General features: G+C 40.2%; 1 protein-coding gene across 3 annotated transcripts in view; it reads left to right on the top strand.

Moving 5' to 3' along the window:
* KCNAB1 (potassium voltage-gated channel subfamily A regulatory beta subunit 1) overlaps positions 1–18,515 on the top strand; it is a 222,693-nt gene that overhangs the window by 176,728 nt on the left and 27,450 nt on the right. For 2 of the 3 annotated variants that reach the window (XM_070753499.1, XM_070753500.1), the window contains exons 7-8: positions 4,667–4,710; positions 6,368–6,454. In XM_070753499.1, coding sequence (XP_070609600.1) covers positions 4,667–4,710; positions 6,368–6,454 — 131 coding nt within the window. The remainder of the gene's footprint in view (positions 1–4,666; positions 4,711–6,367; positions 6,455–18,515) is intronic. The other variant, XM_070753501.1, reaches the window with a different exon arrangement.

Raw genomic sequence — 18,515 nt, forward strand, 5'->3', positions numbered from 1 at the left:
CAATGTTCAGAAAGGGAAAAAGGAATATTTCCTTTTTTCTCTTTCTGAACATTGAAACAGTATTTGCCCTTCCTAGTCAACTGGCCCTATACTAGTTCTTCAGGATTTGTTCAAAGCTCCTTTGGGAGATAGGAGGCAATTCACCTGGTTTTTGAGATGTAAAATATGTTTCTTTTAATCTCAAGATTAAATCTGGCTCTTTCATCCTTCGGTTTATAATCTGCTGTTGGAATGTATGCTCTATTGTTGAAGAAGATTCAGTGACAAAATAGGAATTGATCCACTTCAGTTTTCCTTTGTTGCATGTTCTTACTGTGCTATCTTCAAAACAGTTAATATATTGTTTTCTTTTTATTTTATTTTGAATTTATTTATTTATTCATTCATTCATTCATTCATTCATTCATTCGGGGGGGTTTTGCCGCCCTTCTCCTTAGACTCAGAGCGGCTTACAACATGTTAGCAATAGCACTATTTAACAGAGCCAGCACATTGCCCCACAATTCGGGTCCTCATTTTCCCCATCTCGGAAGGATGGAAGGCTGAGTCAACCTTGAGCAGGTGATGAGATTTGAACTGCTGACCTACAGATCTACAGTCAGCTTTAGTGGCCTGCAGTACAGCACTCTACCTGCTGCGCCACCCTGGCTCATATATATATAAAGGCACCAACCTTGACTTTAACTTTCTGACACCTTCTTTACAATCCTAGATTACCAACTTTCTGGGCGACAAGGCCTTATTGTCATTTCTTTTGCTGAAGCAATGCAAAGTAGAAAATGATAACAAAATGATGGATACAGAGAATTGTATTACTAAATACAATGGGGTTTAATTGTTATTTGAAAGCCTTATTATAACTTGCAAATATTATTGTTTCTTGAACCAAAAAACATTCTAAATTAATGTCAGACTATATATTAATATAAATAAGCATTTGTTTGTTACTAGAATGCTAATAATTTTAGATGTCTTTGCTATGTGTTCCAAATAAAACGGAAGTTTAAGTCCATGGAGAATTGCTCTTTTCCAAAAAAAATTGAATGAATCATTCATCTCGAAGACCTGTTACTATGCCTACTGATTAAATTTAACAGGGCATTTGGCTAACTTTGATACTTGTTAAATTTCAGCTTATCTTACATTTTTAATATATATATAGCTAGATAAAAGTCTCCTTCAAATCAGCTTGACTCCAGGGAACTCCATGAATATGTTCATGTAATTTTGTTAAGAATAATATGAAAGCAGCTTGCCATTCGTTTTCTCCAAATTGTGTTTTCTCCCCCCAATTCCCAATTTAGCCTAAACCTCTGGGGTCTTCCTTTTAGATATAAGCTTGGTCCAATCCTAGATAGCTTCTGAGTCAAGAAGTAGCCAACAGACACTATTAGTTGCTGACAAGTAATAGTTGAAGATCAAAACCAAGTTGACAATTTTTTAAGACAAGAAGAAAGATGGCAAAAGAATGTTTTCTTGAGAAGTGAAATTGTGACAGGTTTCTTTTGAACTAGAGGTGTATTTTGCTATGCATGGATAGCGATTGACATAGAAAAACAGGACAATGGAGGTTTTTATGCTTTACAACTTACAGTGTGTTATGTCAGGCTCTCTGATAGACGTCTCCCAAAAATTCACAGGTACAAATTTCAGACACACACACGTTTGAAAATTCAAAACAATGTTCTTTATAATGAAAAGTCACTTAAACTAATCCCTCTTTTGGTATAGCCAAGAGCACTCGTCTCCAAACAAACTGGTAATTTGTACAAGTCCCTTATCAGTCCTGTGATACTTAGCTTGCAGCTGTGAGGCAATTCACAGTCCTTCTTCTTTCACAAAGTGAAACACACTTTGCCCTGGTTTAGTTTCAAAGCGGGGGAAAATCAGCACACAAAAGATCAAAGTCAGTAAAGCAGTCACGAAACACAACGATCAGATAATTCTCCACAATGGCCAAACCCACAGGCTGCTATTTATAGCAGCCTCACTAATTACCACAGCCCCACCCAACCACAGGTGGCCTCATTTTCTTTGATAATAATCTCTCAGTTGTTGTTGCCTATGCATCGCTCTCCGCATGCGTGGCTGTATCATTAACTCTTGTTCTGAATCCAAGGAGGAGCTAGATAATTGATCTCCTTCTGAGCTGTTTGCCATACTCTCCTCCTCCCTGTCACTCATGTCTTCTTGGTCAGAGGAGCCTTCATCATCAGATTCCACCCGGGGGGAAAAACGGGCCTGCAGCATGTGGATGTCTCCCCCACATCCACAGTCCTTGGGGCAGGAGCTGGGCCAGAGCTAACCACAACAGTGAAACTACTTATAACATGAATTTACAACAGGTATATACAACACAGTCCTAGTGTTCATCTGGTATCACGTTTCCACCCAGAGACTATGTTCCCCTTCCCTACTAGCTCTCCAACTTCCTATTCTTTTCTCCATTTCTTTTCTCTGTTTGTGGGCTTGTTGAGAAAGTGTGAAAAGAAAGAGACCAGCTGGAATTGACTGTAATGGGCTCAGCATGACATGAACTTTCTCTTGGAGCTGCTCAGCTGAATAGCTACTGCTTCTTTGTTCGTGGAAGAACCTCTGGTTCTCTTCTTTCGGAAGAAAGAAGATATTTCACCAGAAGAGCCCTTCACTCCTCCATTCGAAACGGAATATCCTACGAAAATAGACTAACAATCCTGGGTCTAGAAAGCCTAGAACTACGGCGCCTAAAACATGATTTGAGTATTGCCCACAAGATCATATGCTGCAATGTCCTACCAGTCAATGACTACTTCAGCTTCAACCGCAACAACACAAGAGTACGCAGCAAATTCAAACTTAATACGAACCGCGCCAAAGTTGACTGTAAAAAATATGATTTCAACAATCGAGTTATCGAAGCGTGGAACTCATTACCGGACTCAATTGTGTCAACCCCTAACACCCAACACTTCTCCTTTAGACTCTCCACGATTGACCTCTCCAGGTTCCTAAGAGGCCAGTAAGGGGCGTACCTAAGTGCACTGGTGTGCCTTTCGTCCCCTGTCCAATTGTCTTTCCTTTCTTTCACCTATCTTATATATTCTCTTCCTTTCATATATCCTCTCCTCTAAGCCCACTTTCACCCTCTTTTATATTATCACATGTCTATTTTTCTTCCTATGTATTTGTGTATTGGACAAATGAATAAATAAATAAATAAATAAAATAAGAACTTCTTTCATAGTCTTCTGTCCAGTCCTTCCTCCAGGATCAGTGCTTTGTCAATGACTGAAAAACTCCTCCTTCCCATATTGGGACTAGCATAAATATATCTTCTCTCTGGGTTTTCACTTCCCTTCTTCCAGGGAAGTTAACTTTAGATATTTATTCTCCTTTTTTGACCAGGAAATGACAATTGTTCTCCACACACATCTACCTATACTTGCCAATTTTTCTCTACAGCCATTCATTCATTCATTCATTCATTCATTCATTCATTCATTCATTCATTCATTCATGGAATGAACCCTTTCCGGAGATGCATACAGCCCCGTCCTTCCTAGTCTTTCATAAAGCTCTGAAGACCTACCTCTGCCGGCGGGCATGGGGATCCTGAGCCACAAGATTGTCCCCGGCCGATGTGAATGGTTCAATTGGATAAATGTGGATGACTGTATAAGGGATTTTTTTTTAGAATTTTTAAATTAATTTTGTATGTCTTTTTAAAAACATAATTAGATTTCTTCCCATATATTGTCTGCATTTACAACGTTGTACACCGCCCTGAGTTGCTTCGAGAAGGGTGGCATAGAAGTCTTATAAATGAATAAATAAATAAATTTCCTATCTTTGTTGTCCCAAAAATATTTTTTAAAAGGCAACAGGATTTTTTTAAAAAAAATATTGAAAACATTTCACTTCTCAGCCAAGATGGTTCTTTGGTTTTCAGACTGAAAAGGTTTCTTAGATGAGAAATAAAATATTTTAAAAATTTTTTTAAAGTTCTGTTACCTTTTTGAAAACATCTTTGAGGCAGCAATGATCTGGATGACTAAGAACCTCATAGGCATTCATGCCCTTGTTGTGTTATGTTATGTTATGTTATGCTATGTTATGCTATGTTACGTTATATTATATTATATTATTATTCCTCGGAGGGGGCGGCGTACAAATCCAATTAAATAAATAAAATAAATAAATAAATATTCCTGCCATTATCAAGTGGACAAAAACATACCTAATACTCCTTCCTCCATTTTCTCCTCTTCTTTTCTCCTCCCCTTATTCTTTTTCTTTCCAATTTTGGTCAAATCAGTAGCCTATATCCTAGCAACAGTCTCTTCAGGGCTCTAGTCCCCAATGCCTATATACCAGGCTAGATGATATTGCTATCTCTGTAACTTCTTATAACGGTCTAATCAGCTCATCAGCCATAATGTCAGCACAGTTGCCCTTCAAGGGCCAAACGTGAGCTTTTTCTCTCTTTTTCCAATTCCACTTAATGGCTCACAGCAGCAGAACAACAGTCAGACCAAACTACAAAAAAACATATGCCACAGTTTCTTGTCAACATGTATGTATACTATATCCGAGAGCATTATTATTAGTAAAATATTTGATATTGTTTTTAACAAATAGTTTTCCAAAGCAATCAAACATATGAAAATAATGTGTACATTTTTTGCAGAGCTGAAACAGAAAGAGGACTTTCAAGGAAACACATTATTGAAGGTATTTACTTATTTATTTATACAAGTATTCTATCTATCTATCTATCTATCTATCTATCTATCTATCTATCTATCTATCTATCTATCTATCTATCTATCAATCTATCTATCCAATACACAATGAAGGTTATAAAGGATATACGCGTAGTAAAATATATCAGAGAAAAAATAGAAGAGAAGATATAGAAATAAAATATATCAATGAAAGAATAGAGAAAGGATATAGGAATAGAAGAAAAGATATAGGAGATATAAGAGAGATAATAGGAGGGGACGGAAGGCACACTAGTGCACTTATGCACGCCCCATACTGACCTCTTAGGAATCTGGAGAGGTCAACCCTGGATAGTCTAAGGGTAAAATGTTGGAGGTTAGGGGATGACACTAAGGAGTCCGGTAATGAGTTCCACACTTTGACAACTTGATTACTAAAGTTGCAGCATATAGATCCTATGTAGTATAATGATTATATGGTTAGAGTCAGGTTTAATTTCACTGTAACCTATGGAAACTCATCATATAATTTTAAACCAGTATCTAACTCAGCCACACCTTAAACCAAGACTCGAATCACTGTGGCATGAACTTGATTAGAAGAGTATCTTTCTGCAACTGCTGAAGGACAGCACCTGGATAGCTCCTCAAGTTAATGCACTGTGTGTAGTCATTCAAAGTGCAAAGATCCATGAATTCAATTTCCAGTTGAGGGTTTGAACCCTCTAGAACAGAGGTCCCCAACCGCCGGTCCGTGGACCGGGACCGGGCCGTTGGGGTTTTCCAGCCGGTCCGCGGCGCCGCTGCCCTCCCGGCAGAGGACATTATGCAGGACAGGGTGGGGCGTCGGGCAGGGCGGGGAGAATCAGGAGGCTCCTTTGGCGGCTGGGGGCTGCCTGGCTTTGTGATTTTGGCTGGGGGGGAGTTAGGAAGGTCCTACTTCTCCCCCCCCAGCCAAAAACTCAAAGCCTATCTGCTGGATACGGGCGATGAGCGGGACGAGCGGCGCCGAAGCCGGTGGCTGTGGCAGCTGCTGCAAGAGGCTTCCGCGCCGCTCTGTCCCACTCATCGCCCGTATCCAGCAGATAGGCTTTGAATTTTTGGCTGGGGGGGGAGAAGTAGGACCTTCCTAACTCCCCCCCCAGCCGCCAAAGGAGCCTCCTGATTCTCCCCGCCCTGTGGAGAAGTGTGGAGGGCTGCGTCACTAAGCTCCACCCCTCCATAACCCCACCCCCATTTGACCAAAGGCCCCCCCCCCCCACCGGGCCGTGGAAAACTGGTCTAGCTTAAAGCCGGTCCCTGGTGCAAAAAAGGTTGGGGACCTCTGCTCTAGAATAAAACCTAGCAACTTATTGAAGAGTTCCAATATGTAAGAAAACTGTGTTTCCTGTTGTTTAAAGGATGTATTTTTAAACCTTGACTCTTGAGGATATAATTTTAGGGGTTGACTGGCAAATGCTTGCACATTCATCCTAATAAAGTGACAGAATAAAGCCATGCAAAAAGACAGAAAGATTCTTCTCTTGCTTTGGTTCTTTTTAATAGGCAATATAATTTTACCTATTCCCCACTCTGCCTTCGAGGAAGACTTAGATGGATGATGCTTCTTAGCTATTAAATTCCTTGTCATGTGCTTGGCTCTAATGATTCTGTTTCATTTCTAGGATTAAAAGCCTCTCTCCAGAGACTGCAGCTTGAATATGTGGACGTGGTCTTCGCAAATCGACCAGATGGTAATACTCCAATGGAAGGTTAGCAATAAATTTAATAAAAACATTTTGCTTGATTGATCTTGGCTCATGGGTCTATGCTGCTTATGACAGGATAGAAAAATGATTATCCTCAAGTATGTAGGGAAATTATATAAGAAACTCTTAAATTTTGATTCTTTGGAGTCTTCAATTTTTTTTATAAGGATGCCTATACTTAGAGTAATGGATGTGTATTTATTTATTTATTTATTTATTTATTTATTTATTTATTTATTTATTTATTATTTAGATTTGTATGCCGCCCCTCTCCGCGGACTTGGGGCGGCTCACAGCAAAATATAGCAAATCGTAACAAATCCAAATAAATTTAAAATATTTTAAAAAGTTTAAAAAGAACCCCATTTACTAACAAGCACACACACAAACATACCATGCATAAATTTATGTAGCCCACTTAATACTTAACTGTACTTAACTGTAAGTAGTGCTAGAGCAGTTTTCAACATCTTTTGCACTGCATAAATGCTTCCTTTTCTTAGTTATTCCTGTTTTAATTGACTTAGGATTTTAAGTTGATACTGTAATTTCTGCGCAGTTCCTGTCAGAGATGGCAAAACTATCCCTCATTAAATCATACAAATTTACATAGTTGGGATGTTCCATTTTATTTACAGTATTTATTTAAGAAATAGGTGACCAGACATCTTAACTAATATGTTTTGAGTGGTGAACAAGAACCTAAGAATATAACGAACAGACAGAAATTAATTAAAATCCAATTAAGGCAGATATTTTATACCATACATATAAACTGCATAAAATTAGCTTTAGAAATCACTGCCAAAAATGCATACTGATTTCATACTAATGAAATTGACAAAAAAGAAACCAAGTAAGAAATGAAGATTATATGTGAAAAATTAAAAATTCAGCATAGTCTAAATCAGTGCTGTCAATCTCACGGCCCATGGGTCAAATGCGTCATGTGATGGCCACGCCCACGCATAATTTAGCAAAAGGGGAAAATCCTGATATTTATTTGTTTGTTTATTTATTTATTTGTTTGTTTTGTTATGTACATATTGGTGGTATACAAATATATAATATTTATATACATGATACTAGTACAGTGGAACCCCGACATAAGAGCTGCTCTACTTAAGAGCAACTCGAGATAAGAGCTGGGAGGGGAGAGATATTTTTGTTCTACTTACAAGCCCAAATTCGAGATACAAGCGCCAAGGAGCTGTCTCCTGAAGCCAAACACTAACTTCCGCGTTCGGCTTCAGGAGACAGCTGCGAAGCGGCGCGCGTGTTTTAAAAGGTTGCAGCCGGCCTGGGGGGCTCGGGGGGGGTGCTTGCAGCTTTCTTTCTTGCTCTTTTTCTTTCTCTTTTTTACCTTCCCTTCCTCTATTTCTTCTTTTCTTTCTCCTTCCCACCTTCTTCCCTCCCTCCCTCCCTTCACTCATTCCTCTCTTACTCTCCCCTTTCATAAGTTTCCTTGCTTCCTTCCTCTGTTCCTGTCCCTTCCCTCTTTCCTTCCTTCCTTCCCACCCTCCGTCCATTCATTCACCCATTCCTCTCTTGATCGCTTAAAGCCGGTCCCTGGTGCAAAAAGGGTTGGGGACCTCTGTCCTACAGGATTGGGTGGCAGAGAAGTTGAACATATGTAAATTTAAAAGTTTAAGAAAGTTTACAAGTTAAGTGAAAGAAACTTCATTATTCATTTATATGTACATGTACATTTCTTCATTAAAAACATGTCTTTCTGCATAATTTAGACTAACTTTGTGAGTTTTTTGAGGGCTGGAACCAATTAAAATTATTTACATTAATTCCTATGGGGAAAAGTCGTTCGAGATAAGAGCTGCTCGACTTAAGAGCCCAGGTCCGGAACGAATTAAACTCGTATCTCGAGGTACCACTGTAAAAGAGAAACATTAGGACAGGGGACGGAAGGCACTCTGGTGCACTTATGCACGCCCCTTAGTGACCTCTTAGGAATCAGGAGAGGTCAACAGTGGATAATCTTAAGGGTAAAGTTTTGGGGGTTAGGTGATGATACTACAGAGTCTGGTAGTGAGTTCCATGCATCAACTACTCAGTTACTAAAGTCGTATTTCCTGCAATTGAGTTTAGAGCGGTTTACTTTAAGTTTGTATCTGTTGTGCGCTTGTATGTTGTTGTGGTTGAAGCTGAAGTAGTCATTGACAGGAAGAAGGTTGTAGTAGATGATTTTATGGGCTATGCTTAGGTCGTGTTTAAGACGATGTAATTCTAAGCTTTCTAAACCTAGGATTGTAAGTCTAGTTGTGTAGGACAGGGGTCCCCAACCGCCGGTCCGCGGACCAGTACCGGGCCGCAAGGCATTTTGCACCAGGCCGCGGAGTCAGCAGCTGCTGTGGAGCCGGCGAGTGCCAAGCTGTTTCCTGTCTCTTTCCCCTCACGTTCACTTGGGACCGCCATTTGCCTCGGGCTGAGAAAACCTTTGCTTGCTTGCTTTCTTCCTTTCCTGTCTTTCTTCTCTCGTTGAAAGTGGTCTATTTCCTCCTTGCGAAGCCCTTGCAAAGCCCTCGCTCTGCCTGCAGCTCAAACAAAAAGGCTTTGGCATTGTGCAGCTCTTTTTTTTGCTAGGCTCCCCCACCCTATTCCCGGGGTCCTGGGTGGGAGCGAAGCCAGGGGTGTGTGTGTGACCATGAAACCCCCACCACCAGCTCCGGTAATTTTCTTTTGGAAGGATTCCTTGCTGCAAGAAAATTACCAGACCTGGCAGTGGTGGGCACTCCAAGCAGGCAGCGATCGCAAAGGAAGGTGACTGTGTCCGTGGAGGCACCTCCCCCTGCTCTGGGATTCCTTGCTGCAATCCCAGCCGGAACGGGGGGGGGATGTCCTCTGGAACTGCTGAAAGGCAAACGGCGGTCCCGAGTGAACAGGAGGGGAAAGAGACAGGAAACCGCCCCCTCCTACCCTTCCTCCCTCTGTCACCTCAACTCCCCCGCAAAATTAAAAAGGGGGGGGGGAGAGAGACAATGGAACGATAAGCTAAACCCCCTTTCCGCCCCCACCGGGCCATAGAAAAATTGTCTTGCTGAAACTGGTCCCTGGTGGAAAAAAGGTTGGGGACCACTGGTGTAGGATATTCTGTTACGAGTGGAGGAGTGGAGGGCACCCTATTTTCTAGGGTGTTTATGTCCGATATGTAGTGTGGGTTCCAGACAGACGAGCTGTATTCAAGGATTGGTTTGGCGAAAGTTTTGTATGCTCTCGTTAGGAGTGTGAGATTACCGGAGCAGAAGCTACATAGGATTAGGTTAACACATGTTGAAGTGTTTTGGGCGATATTGTTGGGCTTTGGCACTTAGGTCATTTGATATGAGTATTCAAAAGTCTTTTACAAAGTGAGGGTTGTCCGCAAGGTCTTGTTTATTCAGTTAGTATTTGCCAGTGTGTAGGACAGAGCATTTTTGATTGTGATTTGGAGTTGCTAGATGTTTGACCATTCAGACACAAAGTCAAGGTCTTTTTGGAGAATAGCTGTGTTATTGGTGGTGTTGAAAAATGTCACGTGACACTGCCGTGATGATATGAGTTTGATACCCCTAGTCTAAATCAGTGTTTTTCAAACCTGTCCTCTTTGAGATGTATGCACTTCAACTTCCAGAATTCACCATCCATCACACGGGAGTTGAAGTCTGTATATCCTAAAGAGGCCAAGTTTGGAAAAACACTGCTCCAAATGGACAAATACAGGTGTTTCAATATACAGTGTTCCCTCGATTTTCGCGGGTTCGAACTTCGCGAAAAGTTTATACCACGGTTTTTCAAAAATATTAATTAAAAAATACTTCGTGGGTTTTTTCCCTATACCATGGTTTTTCCCACCCGATGACGTCATATGTCATCGGCAAACTTTTGTCTGCCTTTAATAAATATTTTTTTAAATAAACTTTAATAAATAAACATGGTGAGTAATAATTTGAATGGTTGCTAAGGGAATGGAAAATTGCAATTTAGGGGTTTAAAGTGTTAAAGGAAGGCTTGTGATACTGTTCATAGCCAAAAATAGTGTATTTACTTCTGCATCTCTACTTCGCGGAAATTCGACTTTCGCGGGCGGTCTCGGAACGCATCCCCCACGAAACTCGAGGGAACATTGTACTGTATAAATTAAATCACCATACAACAGCCGAAAGAACTGTTTCAGTTTCTTTAAACCGGATGCCAGTGCACCATCAAGTCTAAACAGGGAAGGTTAGCAAACCCTCTTTAGAATTAGTTTGATTGTGATTCATTGATCAGGTTACCAAGTTAATGTGCATGGCTTTAAAGTGAAATAGCAAATGGATGCAATGCCATTCTTCAGTTAGAACCAAGAGTCAGAGAAAGCATATCAAAAGTAGCTTCATTCCTCTAGCTGATTTCTAAAAGCCTTGGGTTCCCAGTGCTATTTGTTAGTTCCTCCTTCTCTTAGCATTCTTGCACTTAACGCTTTCACATCTCATTACTGCTTGCAATGTTCTTCACACCTGAGTGTTCCTAGCACCTAATTGATTATGGCTGAGCCAATGCTTAATTTTACCAAGGAAGAAATACGTGTATAAAGAGCTTTTTAGCTTAAGTTCAAGAATTGCTTCTCTGGCTGTTATAGAGCTTGTCATACCACTGATTCATTCCTCCCCCACTAACTGCACAGCTGCTAGTAAATATAAAATATATGATATATTATACAGTTTCTGCACTTCTATTTCCAGATATCAAATTAATGACTTCCAATTAAAAAGACTAATTCTGTTGGAGGTTCTGCATGATGCAGCTCTTCTCATGATAGCTACTTCTAAATCTGCCAAACCAGGTATTATTCAGACCAGACTTTGAAATGTGGTAGACAAAGGCAACCTCCCCTGTCCACCTTCTGGGGTGATTTCATCACATAGCTGAATTTGCCTCCTAAGGTCCTTGAACGTTGGAAGAGAGGTTTTAAAAAGGTTACCCATTGCTGCTCCATGTCATGACTTTTATATGTGATGGGGAATCATAACATGGATTGACAGTGAACAACTTTTTAAAAAATCTAATTGTCCTTGCTCTCAAATATATACAGTAATCCCTCGCTACTTCGCGGTTCATCTTTTGCGGATTCGCAGCTTCACGGGTTTTCAAAGGGGGCTTAAATCCATTAAATCCACCGAAAATTTTAAATCCATTAAAAATTTATAAAATTCTTCTACAGTACTACTGTACTCTATTAAAGAAACTGGTAGGATTTCAAATGTAGTTCCAGCTGAGAAACATTAGAGAATGACTGTTTAATGCAAAGGGTGGGTTTTAAAATTCCAAATACTCTTTAAATACATAAAAAAATATCTTTCCTCTACTTCATACTACAATCCTCAATCTGAGTATTGCATTGGCAGTTCTGTGTTAGCAAAAACTTCAGAAGAAAAGGATTTAGGGGTAGTGATTTCTGACAGTCTCAAAATGGGTGAACAGTGCAGTCAGGTGGTAGGGAAAGCAAGTAGGATGCTTGGCTGCATACCTAGAGGTATAACAAGCAGGAAGAGGGAGACTATGATCCCACTATATAGAGCGCTGGTGAGACCATATTTGGAATACTGTGTTCAGTTCTGGAGACCTCACCTGCAAAAAGATATTGACAAAATTGAACCGGTCCAAAGACGGGCTACAAGAATGGTGGAAGGTCTTAAGCATAAAACGTATCAGGAAAGACTTCATGAACTCAGTCTGTATAGTCTGGAGGACAGAAGGAAAAGGGGGGACATGATCGAAACATTTAAATATGTTAAAGGGTTAAATAAGGTCCAGGAGGGAAGTGTTTTTAATAGGAAAGTGAACACAAGAACAAGGGGGACACAATCTGAAGTTAGTTGGGGGAAAGATCAAAAGCAACATGAGAAAATATTATTTTACTGAAAGAGTAGTAGATCCTTGGAACAAACTTCCAGCAGACGTGGTAGATAAATCCACAGTAACTGAATTTAAATATGCATCCATCCTAAGATAAAATACAGAAAATAGTATAAGGGCAGACTAGATGGACCATGAGGTCTTTTTCTGCCGTCAGACTTCTATGTTTCTATTTCTCTATTGGTGGTCTTGGAACGCATGCCCTGCAAAAAACGAGGGATCACTGTGCCTGAAATATAATTCTTTCAGGCAAGAGCTAGTAGCTCAGAAGTCAGTTAAACATTCAGTTCCATGTCTAAGGATAGTTTGCTATTGTTCATCAATAATGACATATGTATTTGCTGGCTGCTATTGAAAGACAGATGGCGGCTTGCGTTTATCCAACAGCATCTATCTTGGTGTTTGTACCATCAGGAAAAATAATAGAGGCTCCCAGTGTAACAGGTAACGCTGCATTTTTTGTTGCTGTCTTACCTTGGTGTACATAGAACTCAGATACTGATTGATTATATTTATTTTCAGCAAATATTCCTTTGACTAAACTATACTTCATGGTAAAGAATGAAATCGCCAGACCTTAGCAAAAGCAAATGCTAATTGCATTGCTTTTTTGCTTTCATCCTTCCCAAAGCCTTCATTATCCCTGCAATAGTGCTTTGCCAATAATGCTGTTATTTCATGTATGACTTCCAAAAACAATGGAAATTGTTTATTTCCCTGGACTGCTTTGTGTATCATAGAAACGTAGAAGACTGACGGCAGAAAAAGACCACATAGTCCATCTAGTCTGCCCTTATTCTATTTCCTGTATTTTATCTTACAATGGATATATGTTTATCCCAGGCATGTTTAAATTCAGTTACTGTGGATTTACCAACCACGTCTGCTGGAAGTTTGTTCCAAGGATCTACTACTCTTTCAGTAAAATAATATTTTCTCATGTTGCTTTTGATCTTTCCCCCAACTAACTTCAGATTGTGTCCCCTTGTTCTTATGTTCACTTTCCTATTAAAAACACTTCCCTCCTGATCCTTATTTAACCCTTTAACATATTTAAATGTTTCGATCATGTCCCCTCTTTTCCTTCTGTCCTCCAGACTGTACAGATTGAGTTCATTAAGTCTTTCCTGATACGTTTTATGCTTAAGACCTTCCACCATTCTTGTAGCCAGTCTTTGGATCCGTTCAATTTTGTCAATATCTTTTTGTAGGTGAGGTCTCCAGAACTGAACACAGTACTCCAAATGTGGTCTCACCAGCATTCTATATAAGGGGATCACAATCTTCCATCAAACATCATTTGTTTCTTAGAGATTAATTTTCTTTTAAATACTGTACTTATTTCACTAACTACTATGGGATTGTTTTTTTCTGCAACCAAATACCCAAATTGGGCATATTAGTTCCTTACTATATAAAGTTATCTGTGGTGCATTGTTGTTGTTTTTTAAATATAAAAATGTAAAGTACAACTCATCCCTTTTGTACAAATTAAAATAGACACCAGTAGCATTTCTTAAATGTTTGGTTTGATTTGATGTTTCCTGACATTGCCCTGGGGTGATAGGTTGAGAGCCTTTACTGAGATGGGAAGAGGACTGCAAATTTGTTAGCAGATAATGAGCTTAACAAGTTTTGTGACTTGGAGCAAAATATAACCTTTTTCCTCAACCAGTTATAATGAAGCGGGGAGGGGGCTGCAATCCTGCACATAGTTCAGGCTGTTTGAAATCCCATGCCAAAGATAAGCACAATTATATTCAGTGGCATTTGAACTACCTCTTCATGCACAGAAATGTATTCATGACAATCATAAATGAACCTGCACAGTTCATTCCAATGGTGTTTATATAAACATCACTTGCTGAGATAGTTTTCAGAATTATTGCTCCTCTCTAGTTGGTTGCAGGTGAATAAGAATTATGAGGATGGCCTAGGGCAGTGTTTCCCAACCTTGGCAACATGAAGATATCTGGACTTCAACTCCCAGAATTCCCCAGCCAGCATTCGCTGGCTGGGGAATTCTTGGAGTTGAAGTCCAAATATCTTCAAGTTGCCAAGGTTGGGAAGCACTGGCCTAGGGATCATCAGACTCAATCTTGCTCACCAAAGACAATACAATGTTGTTTGTCTGGCTAAATTTCAGGCCCATCTGTTTGCACCAGTGCTAATCTCTTACTTGTTAAACTGTATCTTCTCCCTGCTTATTCTTAATATCCCTAGATTACTTTTGTGTATTTATGAAGATTTGTATTTTGGGATTATCTGCACTGTACTAATCTCCCTCTCCGTAGACAACTTCAAGTATTACTTAACCAGGAAGCAGTGGGGAAGTAGAACAGGCCAGATTGAAAAACACAAGACAGTTCACATGTGGCACTCACTCCAAACAGTGATTAACAGGGGTACAGAATTTTGTGTTCAGTAATCCTTCGCTAATTCACAGTTCATCTTTCACGGATTCGCTACTTCACGGGTTTTCAAAGGGGGCTTAAATCCATTAAAAAAATTAAATCCATTAAAAATTCATAAAATGCTTCTACAGTACTACTGTACTCTATTAAAGAAACTGGTAGGATATCACATGTAGTTCCAGCTGAGAAACATTATAGAATGACTGTTTAATGCAAAAGGTGGGTTTGAAAAGTCTAAATACTCATTAAATACATTAAAAAAAATCTTTCTTCTACTTCACGGAAATTTGTTTTTCACGGGTGGTCTTGGAAGGCATCCCCAACGAGGGATTACTGTATATCTATAGATGCGTTGAAAGACATAAATAAGGATCCAATGTTAGCTACTTAACTCAGCAACCAACAATATCCTCCCATCACACAGCAAGCTACAATTTCTAGAGCTAGATATAGTATCTTCATATCAGCCTGGTAACCAAACCATATCTGGATTTCAGCAGTCACAATAAAATCAAACCTATAAGCCATCAAAAATAACCACCCTGTTCCCAAGTACAGTGTTCCCTCGATTTTCGCGGGTTCGAACTTCGCGAATAGCCTATACCACGGTTTTTCAAAAAATATTAATTAAAAAATACTTCACGTTTTTTTCCCTATACCACAGTTTTTCCCCACCCAATGACGTCATATGTCATCGCCAAACTAATAATTTTTGCAAATAAATAACAAAAAAAGTAATTATTGTTAATAAATAATTATGTTTATAAATATCAGGATCACTAAGTGTCTTATTCAATGGTTAGTACCAGTAATAATGGTGAGTAAATGATTGTTAAGGGAATGGGAAATGGTAATTTAGGGGTTTAAAGTGTTAAGGGAAGGCTTGTGACACTGTTCATAGACAAAAATGGTGTATTTACTTCCGCATTCTATTTCGCGGAAATTCGACTTTCGCGGTTGGTCGCGGAACGCATCCCCCGCGGAAATCGAGGGAACACTGTATATGCAAAATAGGTAACATAGCAGGTAGGAGGGAGACTAGCTAACCAACAGTGCTCATTTCATCCCAACTGCAGCACTGATGGTATTATCTAGTGGGGAAATAAAATGTCTGCCACCAGGATATAAGCTTGGAGAACTTCAAAATGAAATGTGTTTGGATTTCTTCCTTTCTATTGCATCATGATTTCAAGGAAGTCTAACATGAAGTTTTTGGGGATTGCTTTTCATTATTCTTCTTACAGTTATAGAGTAGGAGGGCAAAGTTGGATTTCCTAAGAGATGTTTTGTTTTGTTTATTTTATTCATTGATTTTATTTTAATTGATTTGATTTGTTTGATTTGATTTGAATGCCGCCCCTCTCCGAGGACTCGGGATGGCTCACAATATAACAAATCCAATACATTAAAACAACATCTAAAACCCATAACATTAAAACCATACAGCTCAGTCATAACTATAATAGCCTAGGGGTAGCAGAGTTGCGCCATGCCTGGCGACAAAAGTGGGTTTTGAGTAACTTACAAAAGGCAAGGAGGGTGGGGGCGGTTCTGATCTCTGGGGGGAGTTGATACCAGAGGGCTGGGGCCGCCACATAGAAGGCTCTTCCCCTGGGCCCCGCCAGATGACAATGTTTAGTCGACGGGACCCGGAGAAGGCCAACTCTATGGGACCTTATCGGCAGCTAGGATTCATGCGGCAGAAGACGGTTCTGAAAGTATTCTGACCCAATGCCATGTAGGGCTTTATAAGTTATAGAACAGTGATGGCAAAACTTTTTTTCCTTGGGTGCCGAAAGCATGTGTGAGTGTGCTATCGCGCATGCACAAGTGCCCACACCCATAATTCAATGCCTGGGGATGGCGAAAATGGCCTCCCCTGCCCCCCAGGAGGCCCTCTGGAGGCAGGAAACAGCCCACTTCCCAAACTATGGTAGGCCCATTTTTCGCACTCCCCAGGCTCCAGAGGCAAAAATACCCTTCCCCATCCTGCCAGAGACTCTGCGGAAGCCGAAAACTCCCTCCCAGAGCCTCTGGGTGAGCCAAAAATCAGCTGGCTGGCACACACATGCACTTTGGAGCTGAGCTAGGGTAACAGCTTGCGTGCCAGCAGATATGGCTCTGTGTGCCACCTGTGGCACCCGTGCCATAGGTTCACCATCACTGGCATAGAACAATGTTCTCTTTATATACATACAATGAAGGGGTGGGTTCGTCCCAGTTCGGACCGGTTCGCCCAAACTGGTAGTGACCTGCTGGTAATGTCACAATGATGTCACAAGATCGGTCAATGTCGCAGTCTTCTTCCCCCGATTTTTCCCCCTTCTGAGCATGTGCAGAAGCCAAGTTCCGGCACTGCATGCGGTCGCTATCTGTTTTTCAGCTGGGGGGGGGGGGTGTGCTGCGGAAGGAAGTGAACTGGCAGCGAGGTAAGTTAGAACCCATAAGGTAGGATACCAAAAGAACATAAAAATGCTATTTAACACATTACCCAAAATATGACATAGGACTAAGTTAAAATAATTATATGATAATTTATATGCAGAAATGAATTTAATTTGCAATGTAGCATATGTCAATGGGTGGCCTACGGGTAATCTACTATCCAGGGGATACGTTTTGATGAGCATCTTTAGCTTTGCAATGAAAAAAAAAATTCCTTGGTTTTTCATATTTCATCAATTATGAGTCATCCATAATAAAGTAAGGGAATAGGGATTTTCTGTTTCTAACCTGCTTTTGAGGAAAGGAATTGTCTGCTATTCAGATCTTGGCATATAAAGCATGATTTAGATACCTCTGATTTAATTCATATTATATAAATATTCTATGATCAAACATTTGCAAAAGATTTTCCCTCTGAAAGGCATCAATCCTACAGTTCATTTAGAACAGGGTGTCAGGTGCTTGCCACACCTATGCCCAGTTTAGCGAAGAGGAAAAAAGTTGTGATATGTCATGTGATGACTCTGTGACAACGTGAGTTTGACACCCCGGATAAAGAACTAAACAACTAACGTGTCGTAGTTTTGATGAGAATTAATTGTTGGAAGTTCAAGAAAGGGCCAGGTCAAAGCTAGCATGGTTCTAAAACATGTGCTTGTTTGTAACCTAACAAATTTCAAAGAAGTAAATTAAGATTGCATGGTCAAAAATTAAGAAGCAAAATGATTTAAACAGAAAAGTAGTTTAAATTCTGCAAACATGAGACACTTTTGTATTTGCATGATTATATGTGCAGGGTTATCCACAGTGGTGGGCTACGAGCTGGAACGCTAAATTGCGCTCGCCACCATTGCTTGTAAGTTCTTGCGGGGCCAGTGCGATTTTACTTCCGCACCTGTGGAGGTAGCAAAATCGTTCACGGAGCCGCAGGTGCGCCTGTTTTTCAGCATGCGCGGAAGCAAAAAAACCTTGCTGAAACACAGGTGCACCTGCGGATCTGTGTGCGATTTTGCTACCTCCACAAGTGCGGGAGCAAAATCATGCTGGCCCCGCAAGCACTTACAAGCCGCCGCGGCGAGCACAATTTAGCATTCCTGCTTGTAGCTCACCGCTGGCTAACAAACACCGCTAACTACAAATATGCAAATAATGCATAGAGGCTAATGGTAACAACAACTGGCCATCTTTGCTAAATTTTGAAACAGTAAAGCGAGACTGAACATTATGCAGTTTAATGTTTCCAAATGTAAAATAATGCACTTGGGGAAAAGGAATCCCCAATCTGAGTATTGTATTGGCAGTTCAGTGTTGGCAAA

This window comes from Erythrolamprus reginae, chromosome 5 (genome assembly GCF_031021105.1).
Source record: "Erythrolamprus reginae isolate rEryReg1 chromosome 5, rEryReg1.hap1, whole genome shotgun sequence".
NCBI classification, from domain to species: Eukaryota; Metazoa; Chordata; class Lepidosauria; order Squamata; family Dipsadidae; genus Erythrolamprus; species Erythrolamprus reginae.